At 46.0% G+C, this 11,622-nt stretch overlaps 1 protein-coding gene across 2 annotated transcripts; it reads right to left on the reverse strand.

The window, feature by feature from the left end:
- Positions 1-2,521: 2,521 nt before the first annotated feature.
- LOC122896416 (melanoma-associated antigen B2-like) lies at positions 2,522-6,310 on the reverse strand. 2 transcript variants are annotated; one of them, XM_044234605.1, is made up of 2 exons: positions 6,233-6,310; positions 2,522-3,561 (listed from the first exon to the last, which is right to left on the reverse strand). In XM_044234605.1, exon 2 carries the CDS (start codon positions 3,554-3,556, stop codon positions 2,522-2,524), a length of 1,035 nt encoding a protein of 344 aa, XP_044090540.1. In that variant the 5' UTR covers positions 3,557-3,561; positions 6,233-6,310. The 2 variants fall into 2 exon arrangements, with proteins under 2 accessions (XP_044090540.1, XP_044090542.1); XM_044234607.1 differs by lacking the exon at positions 6,233-6,310 and adding an exon at positions 5,474-5,508.
- Positions 6,311-11,622: the final 5,312 nt, after the last annotated feature.

The following is an 11,622-nucleotide window of genomic DNA, read 5'->3' on the forward strand; positions in this document are numbered from 1 at the left end:
TTGGGTGACTCCCCAGGTCCACGCACAGTGTATTCACTTGGACCCTGCACCCTCCCTGGGACTCCACCCTCTCTGCTTCTCTGAAGATAAAGCCTTGGGACAAAGGCCACACCTTCCTGGAACCTGAGCTAAAGTCAGTGTTAGCTACAAGCAGCCAGGACCGTTCTGAACTCACAGAGCGGACTACTGGGACAGGGTTTTTATGGAACCCTACTGTGCTGGCTGGGTCCTTTCATTGCCCTCCGTGATTTCTGAGACTGATATTCCTTTCTGCCCTTAGATGAAGGTTTTTATGCCCATGAGAAGCCTTAAGACTAAGTGAGGGTATGTTCAGCCTGACAAGTGCATCTGAGACTACCTGTGCTGAAGAACAGATGGGCCTGAAGTTCCTGGTATCACCTGTATTCTGTGGTGTGGGTCTCCCCAATCCTTCTACAAGGGGCCCTCACCTTGGTTTCTGTCTCTAGGACTTAAGGCTTCCTGGGAAATTCCAAAGCTCTGCACACTCTGGAGCAGCTTCTGCCTTGTGAACCTTGCGGAGAATGCGCCGCTTTCCTGGGAGGGATGTGAAACGGGGAAGCTGTAGCACAAGGCAGGAATCCCAGGCCCAGTGGTGGGCCGTCAGGGGAAAAAATACACTGATCTCTTCCTTCTGTTCAGCAGCCAGGTGGATTCTCATGTAACGTCTGTTCTGCAAGATTTCCTTTTTGCAGAGGTAACAGACTGTCCAGGCTGATTTGAGAGCCCCTGATCTTTTGAGGTTCTTTTTTTTTTTTAAAAAAAAGATTTTTATTCATTTATTTGACAGAGAGAAATCACAAGTAGATGGAGAGGCAGGCAGAGAAAGAGAGAGAGGGAAGCAGGCTCCCTGCTGAGCAGAGAGCCCGATGCGGGACTCGATCCCAGGACCCTGAGATCATGACCTGAGCCGAAGGCAGCGGCTTAACCCACTGAGCCACCCAGGCGCCCTCTTTTGAGGTTCTTTAACATTACAAATGTAGATGGTCATATGGTCACCTAAGCCTGTCATTTATTTATTTATGCCTCTCAATTATTTTGGTATTCTTTTTGCTCTGGCTATATATTCCAATCCAGAAGTTTGGACACAAAGCCATTCTTTTTATCACTTAAGACAGATTTTGAAGTACTGAGGAGAAAACGGAAATAAGAAACACAGGGTGTGTCTCAGGGTGGGAGGAATAAAACAGTGTGGGCTCTATAATAATTTAGACCAGGAGGGGCGCCTGGGTGGCTCAGTTGGTTAAGTGACTGCCTTCGGCTCAGGTCATGATCCTGGACTCCCAAGATCAAGTCCCACATTGGGCTCCCTGCTCAGCAGGGAGTCTGCTTCTCCCGCTGACCTTTCTCCTCTCATGCGCTGTCTCTCTCTCGCTTGCTCGCTCAAATAAATAAATAAAACCTTAAAAAAAATAATTTAGACCAGGAGTCCAGTCCCAGCTCTGTCATTTACTAGCCCTGTCAATTCTGGTACATTGCCGAACTCTAACTCTAGAAACTTCAGACTCTTCTCTATGAAGTAAGTTTGATAAGCTCTGTCTTGTAGGACTGATGGGAGTGTGTGTAATGTACAGAAAGCACCTGTTGCTGAGCCTGTCTTCTACTGGGACATGAGGGAATGGCAGTTATTACTATGATTATCTTGACCTCAGACATGACCATTTATGCAGCTGAGTTTTGTTTTGTTTTTTACAACTAAGACATGTCAGGGAATATGCAGTGCTCTGGCCAAGGAAAACCTCCCAATCAGCCAAAATTCTGCTTAGGAATGAAAACCAAGTAATATGTTCTCTCCGCCCCCTCTTTACCATGCTTTTCACTTGTTCTTTATGAAGTACTATCTCACCCTCTTCCATAAGGACAGCTGCTCCTAGAATCTATAATTGCATGGGCATCGCCTGGGTCTTCTTTGACTAAACATCCCCAGTACAAGCATGAAGACTTCCCAAGAACAGATGCTCAATGTCTGTGTAAAATAAGAGACACGAATAAAGAGGTCTGATTCATTATGACTTATATTCTCAAACATTCTTAACAAACATAAACAAACTGAGGTATGCATCTTTTAAATTAGCAAAAAGTAAGACAAACCAAGAATTAACCAATTTTTACTCACTCACTCTATCTATCTACCTATGTACCTTCTGGTCACAACTGTTTTAGTGTGGAACTCTTTTACATTTCCAAGGATATTCCTATCCTAAAGCTATATTAGCTTGTTCTGGATCACAAAAGTGATTTAAGGAATTCCAATTTGTATTTTAAAAACAAAACAAAACAAAAACAAAAACAAAAACTCTTACTCCTAAGCCTGATAAACAGCAATAAATGTGTGATCCATGTTATTCATAAACTTCTATTCTGAATCTAAATAAACTTTCTGTTGAAAGGAACACTGCTCGAAAAATGTAAAAAAAAATGATAGCTAGTTATTTGTTCATATCAGGAACACTAGTTAACAGGCCTTTCCAATTACAAAGCAAAGAATCTGCCTCAGCCCTCTCTAGGGAGGAGAGGAGAGGCCGGACTTGGCCTGGGAACGTGCACCGGCTCGGGTAGTAGAGGCAGCCCCAGCTGTGGCTCTGGCTCGGGCCCGCTCTTCCTCATCTCGCAGAGCCTCTTCGTAATGTGGGGGGAAGGCGCTGGGGACGGTATCATGGATCTTCGCCAAAAACTCCAGGACTCTCATCTTGCTGGTCTCGGCGTGGGCTCTCGGGCCCCACAGGAACTCGAAGCGTGGAGGATCACTGTTGGCCACCTGGCGGTACTCCAGGTACTTTTCCTGCACCAGATCTTGGGTGATGAGCTTCCTGGGCTCCCCGAAGATGAAGTGCCTCCTTCCATCATGGATGCCCAGAATATTCAGGAATTCCCAGATTTCCTCCTCAGAGGTGCGGTTGCCATTCAAGAAGATCACACCCAGGAGAGGCATGAGAAGCCCATTCTTAGGAAAGCCCCAGGCACTGCTCACATTGCCATCGGCGGTGAGGTCTAGGCTGCTGACCAGGGTATAGGAGTGACCGCCAGGCTTGACTTCCTTTAATTCCAGGCCAAAGACCAGCTCCATGCGCTCAGAGGCTTTCCTGAGGATCTCAGGGAAGTGCTCCCTATACCTTTTGTGGATGATTTTCAGCATGTCTGCCTTTTTAATGGGCTCCTGCAATTTATACTTATACAGCAGGAACTGCACCAGCATCCCCACCTTCTTGGTTAGAGGATCTTTGTGAACACTCTCAATGGAAGTTGAGGCCTGGAAGGAATTTTTCCTTTCCTTAACCTGGCGTTTGGCACCTCCATTAGATCTTGGGCGTGAAACATGTGCAGCAGCACTGGTGGTGGCCAAGCCTTCCTGAGGCTCCTGGGAAGTGCCAGGAACAGGGGAGCCTGAAGAAGCATCCCCAGAAACAGGAGGGGAAGAAGGAGTGGTCTTTTCCCCCTCTCCTGTGGTGGCCTGAGCACTCCTAAGACCTTGGGTCTCACCTCTGTTACGGCGGCGTTTCTCACGAGCACGGAGCTTACTCTTCTGACCACGAGGCATAATGGCTGTAATCAGAGATAGCAGGTAAGGGTGTGAGTCAGTGAACATGTGATTTGAGCCCGTGCAGGAGGGAGAGTAAGATGGTTTTATCACCTTCGACAGGTAGATTTCACTTTGGCTTTATCAAAGGCCACCTGTGCAGGGTCATTCGGGGTACTGCTCTAGAACCCCACAAAGGCTCCTGTTCTTTTGGTCAGCCTGTCCCCTAAGAATCCTGGAGAGGAGCCATGGAATGCTTAGAGTATGTCTTATTGGCATCCTGCTAGCCCTGCCTTGGGTTTACTTAGCTGAGAGCAGGTGTTTGCAGTAAGGTCCCTTGTGTTCTGGCATTCTGGGTCCTCTCAGTTTATCTCAAGTATTATCATGTCAATTCTTGGCAAAGCTAGTGGCACTCTCCCTTCTGCTACTTTGAAGATGATACCTCAAATTCCCTGGGACCCAGGAGAAGGAACTGAAGGGGTGCCTCAGTCTACCTCCCTGCTAGGGAATACCCAGTGCTGGACCTCAGTAAGGTCTTCTCTGTCCTGAGTTCATTGGGCTCCTCAGCTTTCCTTTAAGGTCCTCATCTTTGCTACTTGAAGGGCTCGGCACCACTTCGTTTTGCTGACTGATGGCTGCACCTTCAGACTAAGACTATCACAGCCTTGAGACCTGATATAAGGAAGTGAAGGGGATGCTCAACCTGACAGCCCTTCCCTGTGATTTCCTGGGCTGAAATCGAAGGGTTAATATGGATGTTTTGATGTCCCCTTTATTCAGGACTGGATGACCCCTTGATTCCTCACTCGGGTTCCTCAATTTGGCTCCTAGTAGAGAAGCTCCACTTTTTCTCAAATGGACGCCTATGTCCTTGTAAGAGCGAACCTCCTTGAGTCCCAAGAGGAAAAAGTGAACACAACCTTATCTGACCAAACATGGTCCCTCAAGAGTAAAAGCTACTGCAGGCAGGTTTGTGTCCTATGGTAGGTGGTCCCTGACAGGATCCCAACTCAAGCTCTAAATCTGACTCAGATTTCTTCCTCTGCTGACCTAGAACTGCTCCCCTCAGACAAAAGACCCTGACTGTCCTGCTATCGCGGAGGGAGAACTGATAAACACTTCTGCCTGACATCTATCCTTGAGGTCTCCCAGGGCTGGTAACAGGCAGGATTCTTTGGGGCCCTACTGATATGGCATGGGACATGTCCACAGTTCTCAAGGTTTCCACTATGACATGTGGCATAATCGCAAATCCTCCCTCTGCTGCCCTGAGACTGCCACTTTGACCTGGTCCCTCACCTCCCTGAGATGTTCTGGGAAGAAGTTGGTATAAGGTATCATGTCACCATGCCCAAGTTTCGCAGGTGTGAAAACATGGCTTTACGTACCCCCTCTTCTTTCTTGGAGGGGTCCTCCTTCCTCCCTGGGTAACAGAACCTCGACTCCTGTTATGGAATGGGTCTATTTTGCTGAAAGGAGCTTGCTCCATTAGACCAAGGCCCTCCCCTTCAAGATCACCTCCAGATAAAATGAGGGGGCACCTCAGGCTGCCAGCTCTTCCCGGGGTTTCCTTTGCTGAGTTTGGGAGTTGTCAGGTTGAGCCCCCAATTCCCTTAGTTGCTAGAGGGGAAAGCAGCTCTCTCAACATGTGTCTACCCTTCCTGGAGCCTCCTAGAGCAGAGTACAGGAGGGCTCGCAGAGTACGGGTGGCCCCTTCTTTTGGGTAAAGGTCTGCTCGAAGCACTCGAGGACCTTATCATGAATCCAGTTAGGATCTAGCTCTCCACCCCGAAAATCGGGCCTACTCCCACAGACCAAGGCCTTCTCTTCAAGACTTTCTAGGCCAAATTTGGCCTGCCAGTCGGCCGGGACCAACTGGGGGGCCAACTTCATTATGTGGGGGGAATAGTCTGTCCAGTTCCCACTCAGGGTCCTCACCTTAACTTTACACCAGTCCGGGAGAACCAAACGCCCAGACGCCCAGACGCCGACGAACAAAGGAAAGCCGTGCCCAGTGGTCAAGTCCCACCCACAACGGAAGTCGGATGATCTGCATCCGGGGGCTGGGGGGGTGGGGTCGGGGGGCGGGATCTTAAGGTTATGAGCAGGGGCGGGGCTCTGTGGGACCCCCAGCGCTTGTGGCTCCTCCCTCTACTGGCCCAGCCTCACTGGCCCCAGGACCTCCTGAGTTCTTAGAGGGGAATCTCTGGTCCTGCTGATCCCTTGGGGCTACTCCTTCCTGGGCCGCTTGAGCCTGAAAGCAGGAGCAGGGCTCTGGGAGGCGTTTTGGTTTTGGGGCTTTGTTTGTTTGTTTTGTTTTTTTCAGAGGGAGGGGACGGGGTGGGAATGGGGAGAGGGAGAGAGAACATCTTAAACAGGCTCCGTTCCCAGGGCAAAGCCCCATGCAGGGCTGGATCTCACTACCCTGAGATCATGACCGGAGCTGAAGTCAAGAGTCCTAGGCTTAAAGGACTGAGCCACCCACGGGCCCTGGGGAAAGCCTCCTCGCAACTCCTTGCACACTCACTCTGCTTGCTTGAGGCATCTCCCTTCACATCAAGGCCTTCACCTCTCTGAGACCCTTATGAACAAGTCAGGGGACATCTCATATGACAATCCTTGTGTGGGTCCTCCCAGAGTTGACAGCAGGACCCCTCTTTCCTGGGGTGGTTTGCTCACCCCTCACCGATTCCTTACCTGGATTCCTAGCAGAGTATAGAATTCCTCCATCTGCCAAGCTGGGATCACCTCCTTCTGACCAGGGACCTCACTTCCTTGAGTCTCCTGAGGAAAAAATAGCACAAGACAAAGACATACAGGACCTGCTTTGTTTGTCTGCTTTTATATACGGGATGCTTGGCAAAGCTACTTGAGGGGGAAGTAAAGGGCCTTGGCGTGATATTCCTCTTGAACCTCCCAGATCTCACAGCAGGGGCGGGGCAGGATTCTGAGGTCCCTCTCCTCTGGAGTTATATTATTCTCAGTTCATATGGGAGGTACTCTGCAAAATCATTGTACTCAGATAAAAGCAGGTATGAGGGCCTACAAGGGACCTCCTGGGAAGGGAATGACAGCAGTGAAGGGTGGAACAGCAGATTGCACCTGCAGGTCTTACAAGAACTTTGTTACGGGGAATCAAATAGACCCCCCATATCAAATCTGCGCTGCAATGGTATTTGCAACAGCATTCCAAAAATAGGGCCTATGAAATAATATTAGGTGTTATTTAAAAATATATATATTTTAGAGTAAGCTGGCTTAAACAAAGTCAAATAGGTCTTAGTTTCTGGTTTTGTTTTCACCACAGGACTTCCCAGAACTGTTAGTATACCAGTAAGTACTGAGAGACTCCAAGGGGGATAATATAACATAATGAGTTTTCCTAACATAGTTGACCATGGAAAGCATGTCCTCCTGCCATTTTTTTTTCACACTGAATCTCAAGATTTCAACACCGAACATTCTGGAGATTCTGTCTACGGTGTTCTTAGCAGACCCTCGGCTTATTTTCCTGAATGTTTTTGGCAAAAGTACAGTGGTCCTTGGATGGGGGAAGAGCACAGTCCAGGAACATTTGCAAAACAAAGTATCTGCTTTAGTGCCTATAAAGATGACATCTAAAGTGCAAGGACATCGCTTTTAGTAAGTGACACAAAATATTAGCTCTTTAGGTATTTTTCCAAAATGTCAACTCAGAATTAACAGGACTCAACCACATTCACAACTTGCTTGAGATGCCTGATCTCTGGAGATGGTCTAAGGGTTGTGTTAAATATGGGTCACCCTTGAATTTCCCAGGGAATGATACTGTATTAGGGCTACTAAAAGGAAAGTGGATGCGTATTTTCTCAGCCCCCAAACCTTCACGGAGGGAAATAGGCTAGAGCCAGGCAATTGTAAAGAACCTCATCAAAAAAGGTCTAAGTACAGGGCACATGTTCAGCCTCAGCGGTGAAGGGGAATGTGTGGAAAGCAAAGGTGAAAATCCTCTTATGAAATGGTTTTACACAGTGTGAGTAGAATAGGAATGTGGTAATGTGGAAGCCAAAAATTCATCCAAGTGGTACAGGATTCTGCATCTTTCAAAAGACTTAATTCTGGGCCCATCTGGATATTGGGACTGAGGTTATTGATATTCTTTCTGCCACTCTGGTAATGATTCGTTCAGAAACCGGAGTAAGCCGGGTTCCTGTAGAGGACATACATAGAGGTACCTGGGAAAAACAAAGGTAGGGAATGGATATGGCGGCTCAGAGCAATGACCCAGAGATGCCCGTAGAAGTCTAGATTGCTCCTGCTAAAAACACACATCCACTTTTCTCCTTACAATTCAAATAAATTTTAAAACTAAAGCCATTTCCTGGGCAAGACAGGAAAGCAAGCACAGCCTTTATCTTGTGATTTGGACTTAATATACACAGGTAATTTAGAAGTGTGTTGATTTGATCAAGTTGCTTTCTGAAATGCTGTATTTCAGAGCACTTTCCAGTAAGAGAGACACAAGGTAGTGGCTCAAGATAACTGGCATTTAAAAAACAGCAAGATGGGATAGGGAGGGAGACAAACCATAAGTGACTCTTAATCTCACGAAACAAACTGTGGGTTGCTGGGGGGAGGGGGGTTGGGAGAAGGGGGGTAGGGTTATGGACATTGGGGAGGGTATGTGCTTTGGGGAAAATTGGAAGGGGAGATGAACCATGAGAGACTATGGACTCTGAAAAACAATCTGAGGGGTTTGAAGTGGTGGGGGGGTGGGAGGTTGGGGTACCAGGTGGTGGGTATTATAGAGGGCACAGCTTGCATGGAGCACTGGGTGTGGTGAAAAAATAATGAATACTGTTTTTCTGAAAATAAATAAATTGGAAAAAAAAAAAAAAAAACAACAGCATGTGAGGGGCGCCTGGGTGGCTCAGTGGTTTAGGCCTCTGCCTTCGGCTCGGGTCATGATCTCAAGGTCCTGGGATAGAGCCCCACATCGGGCTCTCTGCTCAGCGGGGAGCCTGCTTCCCCCTCTCTCTCTGCCTGCCTCTCTGCCTACTTGTGATCTCTCTCTGTCTATCAAATAAATAAATAAAAATCTTAAAAAAAACAGCATGTGAATAACAGATTTAGAGCTGTATTCATGGCTTCTCCTGGGTAATTTTAGTATTCATTAGTGCCTTCATCTCCCAGTGGAACAAGTCTCATGAATGCCATTAATATATTGTTTTGGTCATGTACTAGCTAATTAATACAGATATGAAATACAACCGTTTCTGAAACCCGTGCCTCCATCTATTTTAGCAATGTGTCTTCAATGGGATTTTAATATTTTAATATTTCCCTTTATGATATTTGGGTAGGTATATGGTTTTAAAATATAAAATTCTTCATCGGGGAATTAGAGCAGGGCTTTGTGACTTCACAAAAAATCTTTCCAGTTGAAAACACATCCTTCGAGTAGCCATTGATATTGAAAGACTACTTCAAGCTTTATAATTATGTGCTACCACATACCATTCTTACATTGTAGAACAAGCAGCCCAGGACAAAATAGAAACACCTTAATATTTAAGCGGGCTATCAGATTTTCAAAGTGCCAGTCTTGTTTTAGAGAATCATTCTTATGTTTCTTCTAACTGGTTTGTACATTTTATCATAAAAGCTTATTCAAAAATATTCATGTTTAATCTTTAAAATGATCACTGTAGAGAGGTAGGAAAATAGGAAAAGCACGGGGACAACAACAATAATATGATCTCCACTACTCAGGGACATCTACTGTTATCAAACTATTTTTTTATTTGTTATTAGGCAATTTTGAAGGACTCTGGAAAAAAAATCTCAGTTTGGCAGACACAAACCACCTGGTGAACACTGGCAGAATTCTACCACCTAGTTAGTTCTTTTCAGTTTACAGATGGGTAAAGAAATTCAGCCCCAAGAAAAGAATACTGCTCTTTAAATTCTTCCTCCCTACTTTTCTGTATCCAGTGACTATATCCTGCTTTGATTACTGCAGGGCTTTGCTTAAGCTGTTGACAATGATTTTCTTTTAAAAAAGAACCCTACGGAGAAAATAACTTAAAAATTGCATAGGATATTCAGAGGGCAAGAATAAGGGGAGAGGAAGAGGCTCTGTCAGTAACTGACAGAGAACACGTAATATAGAATGTCATTTTCCTCCAAACTTTAGTCCACGAAACACTGAATGACCAAGTGACCTACATGCCTTATATACTTATTTAATGAATTGGATTTGATGGCCTATTTGGGACTGCAAGCTAGAGGTCTAGGTCAAGTATATGTGATCTAGAGAGATCGGGGCCTTAGGTTCCAAATTACATCAACTGTGTTTCCAAGTCCAAATTGGTAGACCTAAGACTTCCCTGGCTTTCAGTGACTGAAGATGACCCAGTTCTGCTATCTGGAGAACAAAATGGACTCCCCACTCAGAGCAATCAAGACCATCCTTTAATGACAAAAAACACTAAGTAGTCAAAACCCAGAACAATGTCAATCAACAAAAGGTACAAAAGATATTATAATGTAAATTAAGAACTAAATGTAGCTGAACTTTAAAGAGCTCTGTTTAAATCAGAGGAGATCTGAAAAAAAAAATCAGAGGAGATCTGTATGAAATTCTGAGTCCATTTCCATGTCCGGGGAACATAGCCATGCTGTAGAAAGTCCCACAGATGATACAGGGGAAAAGTGGATCTGTGTATGATGGAGGGAATGCTATGGGAATTGAAAACCCTGGGAATGGGAAAACATGACTCGGCACTGGGGAAGTGGTGGGTTCATTCCAGTCTCACAGTGCTAGGTGAGGGAAAGCAATGGACAGAAGAACTTGTGCATTCTTAAAAAGCAGTAGGTTCCATTCACCCTGGTAATAAAAATCACTTGGGGACTTTATGAAGAACACATATTTCCAGGCCCACTGCAACCCCTGAATTAAGAGGAGCCTTATAATCTAGACTTTAAAACAAGAAGCCTCAGGTGATTCCGATGAGGAGCTGCATTGGGAACTGCACTGTTACCCACACTAATGTCTGGTTAGCACTTCATTAACAAGTGGTAAACCCTTGGAAAATAAGGCTCAGAAAACAAAAGAAAGTGTTTTCCATTTATATTCAAATATACCAATGGAAGTCCATCAATACCCTGGAACTTCCATGAAAATGTGATCTTTTTTTTTGTCTGGTGATTGTTTTTTTTTTTTTGTTTTGTTTTGTTTTGGGTTTTTTTTTTTTTTCAACTGCTGAGTTCTCCTTCAGTAATGAACATTTTTAGCTGGCTGTGGACATTTATTCAAATATAGGCCTCAAACTGTCCAGATTCTGTCAGGATGGATAAAGTAAGAACAGCTCAAGATGTTACTTGAAACCTTGCTAAGACACTATTAATATTTCAAAATTTTGGGTAGGTAAGAATAAAAAGAGTTTAGGTCACATATAATTTTCTTTCTCCATGACTTTTAAAGACTTCTCCACATATTTGTTAACTTCTTTTCATTTCTATACGTACAATTTTCTTTATTGCCTTCCATTTGCATTTGAAAATAACCTTACTGGCTGGCTGGCGGAGGCTGTCACTCCCGGGCGGTTTCCCTGTGGCGGGCGCTCGGCTGGGGGCGGGAGGAAGAGGGGCCGGACTGGGGCCTGACGAGCCGCCGCTGCTGCCACCGTCTTCGCGGCTGCTATGACCAGCGGGCAAGGCGCCCTCCGCAGCTCCGCGCAGCGCTAGTCGCGGCCGTGCGCCCGCCGTCGCTGTCTGGGTCCCCAGCGCAGCCGCTCCCGCGGCTCTCTCGGCTCTTCCAGCGCCGCCTTCGAGGCGAGGCGGAGGCAGGATGAAGATGACGGTGGATTTCGAAGAGTGTCTGAAGGACTAGCCCCGCTTCAGGGCTGCTTTGGAAGAAGTAGAAGGAGATGTGGCAGAATTGGAACTAAAACTTGATAAGCTTGTGAAACTTTGTATTGTGATGATTGATACCGGAAAGGCCTTTTGTGTTGCAAATAAACAGTTCATGAATGGGATTCGAGACCTGGCACAGTATTCTAGTAATGATGCTGTAGTTGAGGTGAGCTGGATCATTTACAAGAGGA

This window comes from Neovison vison, chromosome X (genome assembly GCF_020171115.1).
Source record: "Neovison vison isolate M4711 chromosome X, ASM_NN_V1, whole genome shotgun sequence".
NCBI classification, from domain to species: Eukaryota; Metazoa; Chordata; class Mammalia; order Carnivora; family Mustelidae; genus Neogale; species Neogale vison.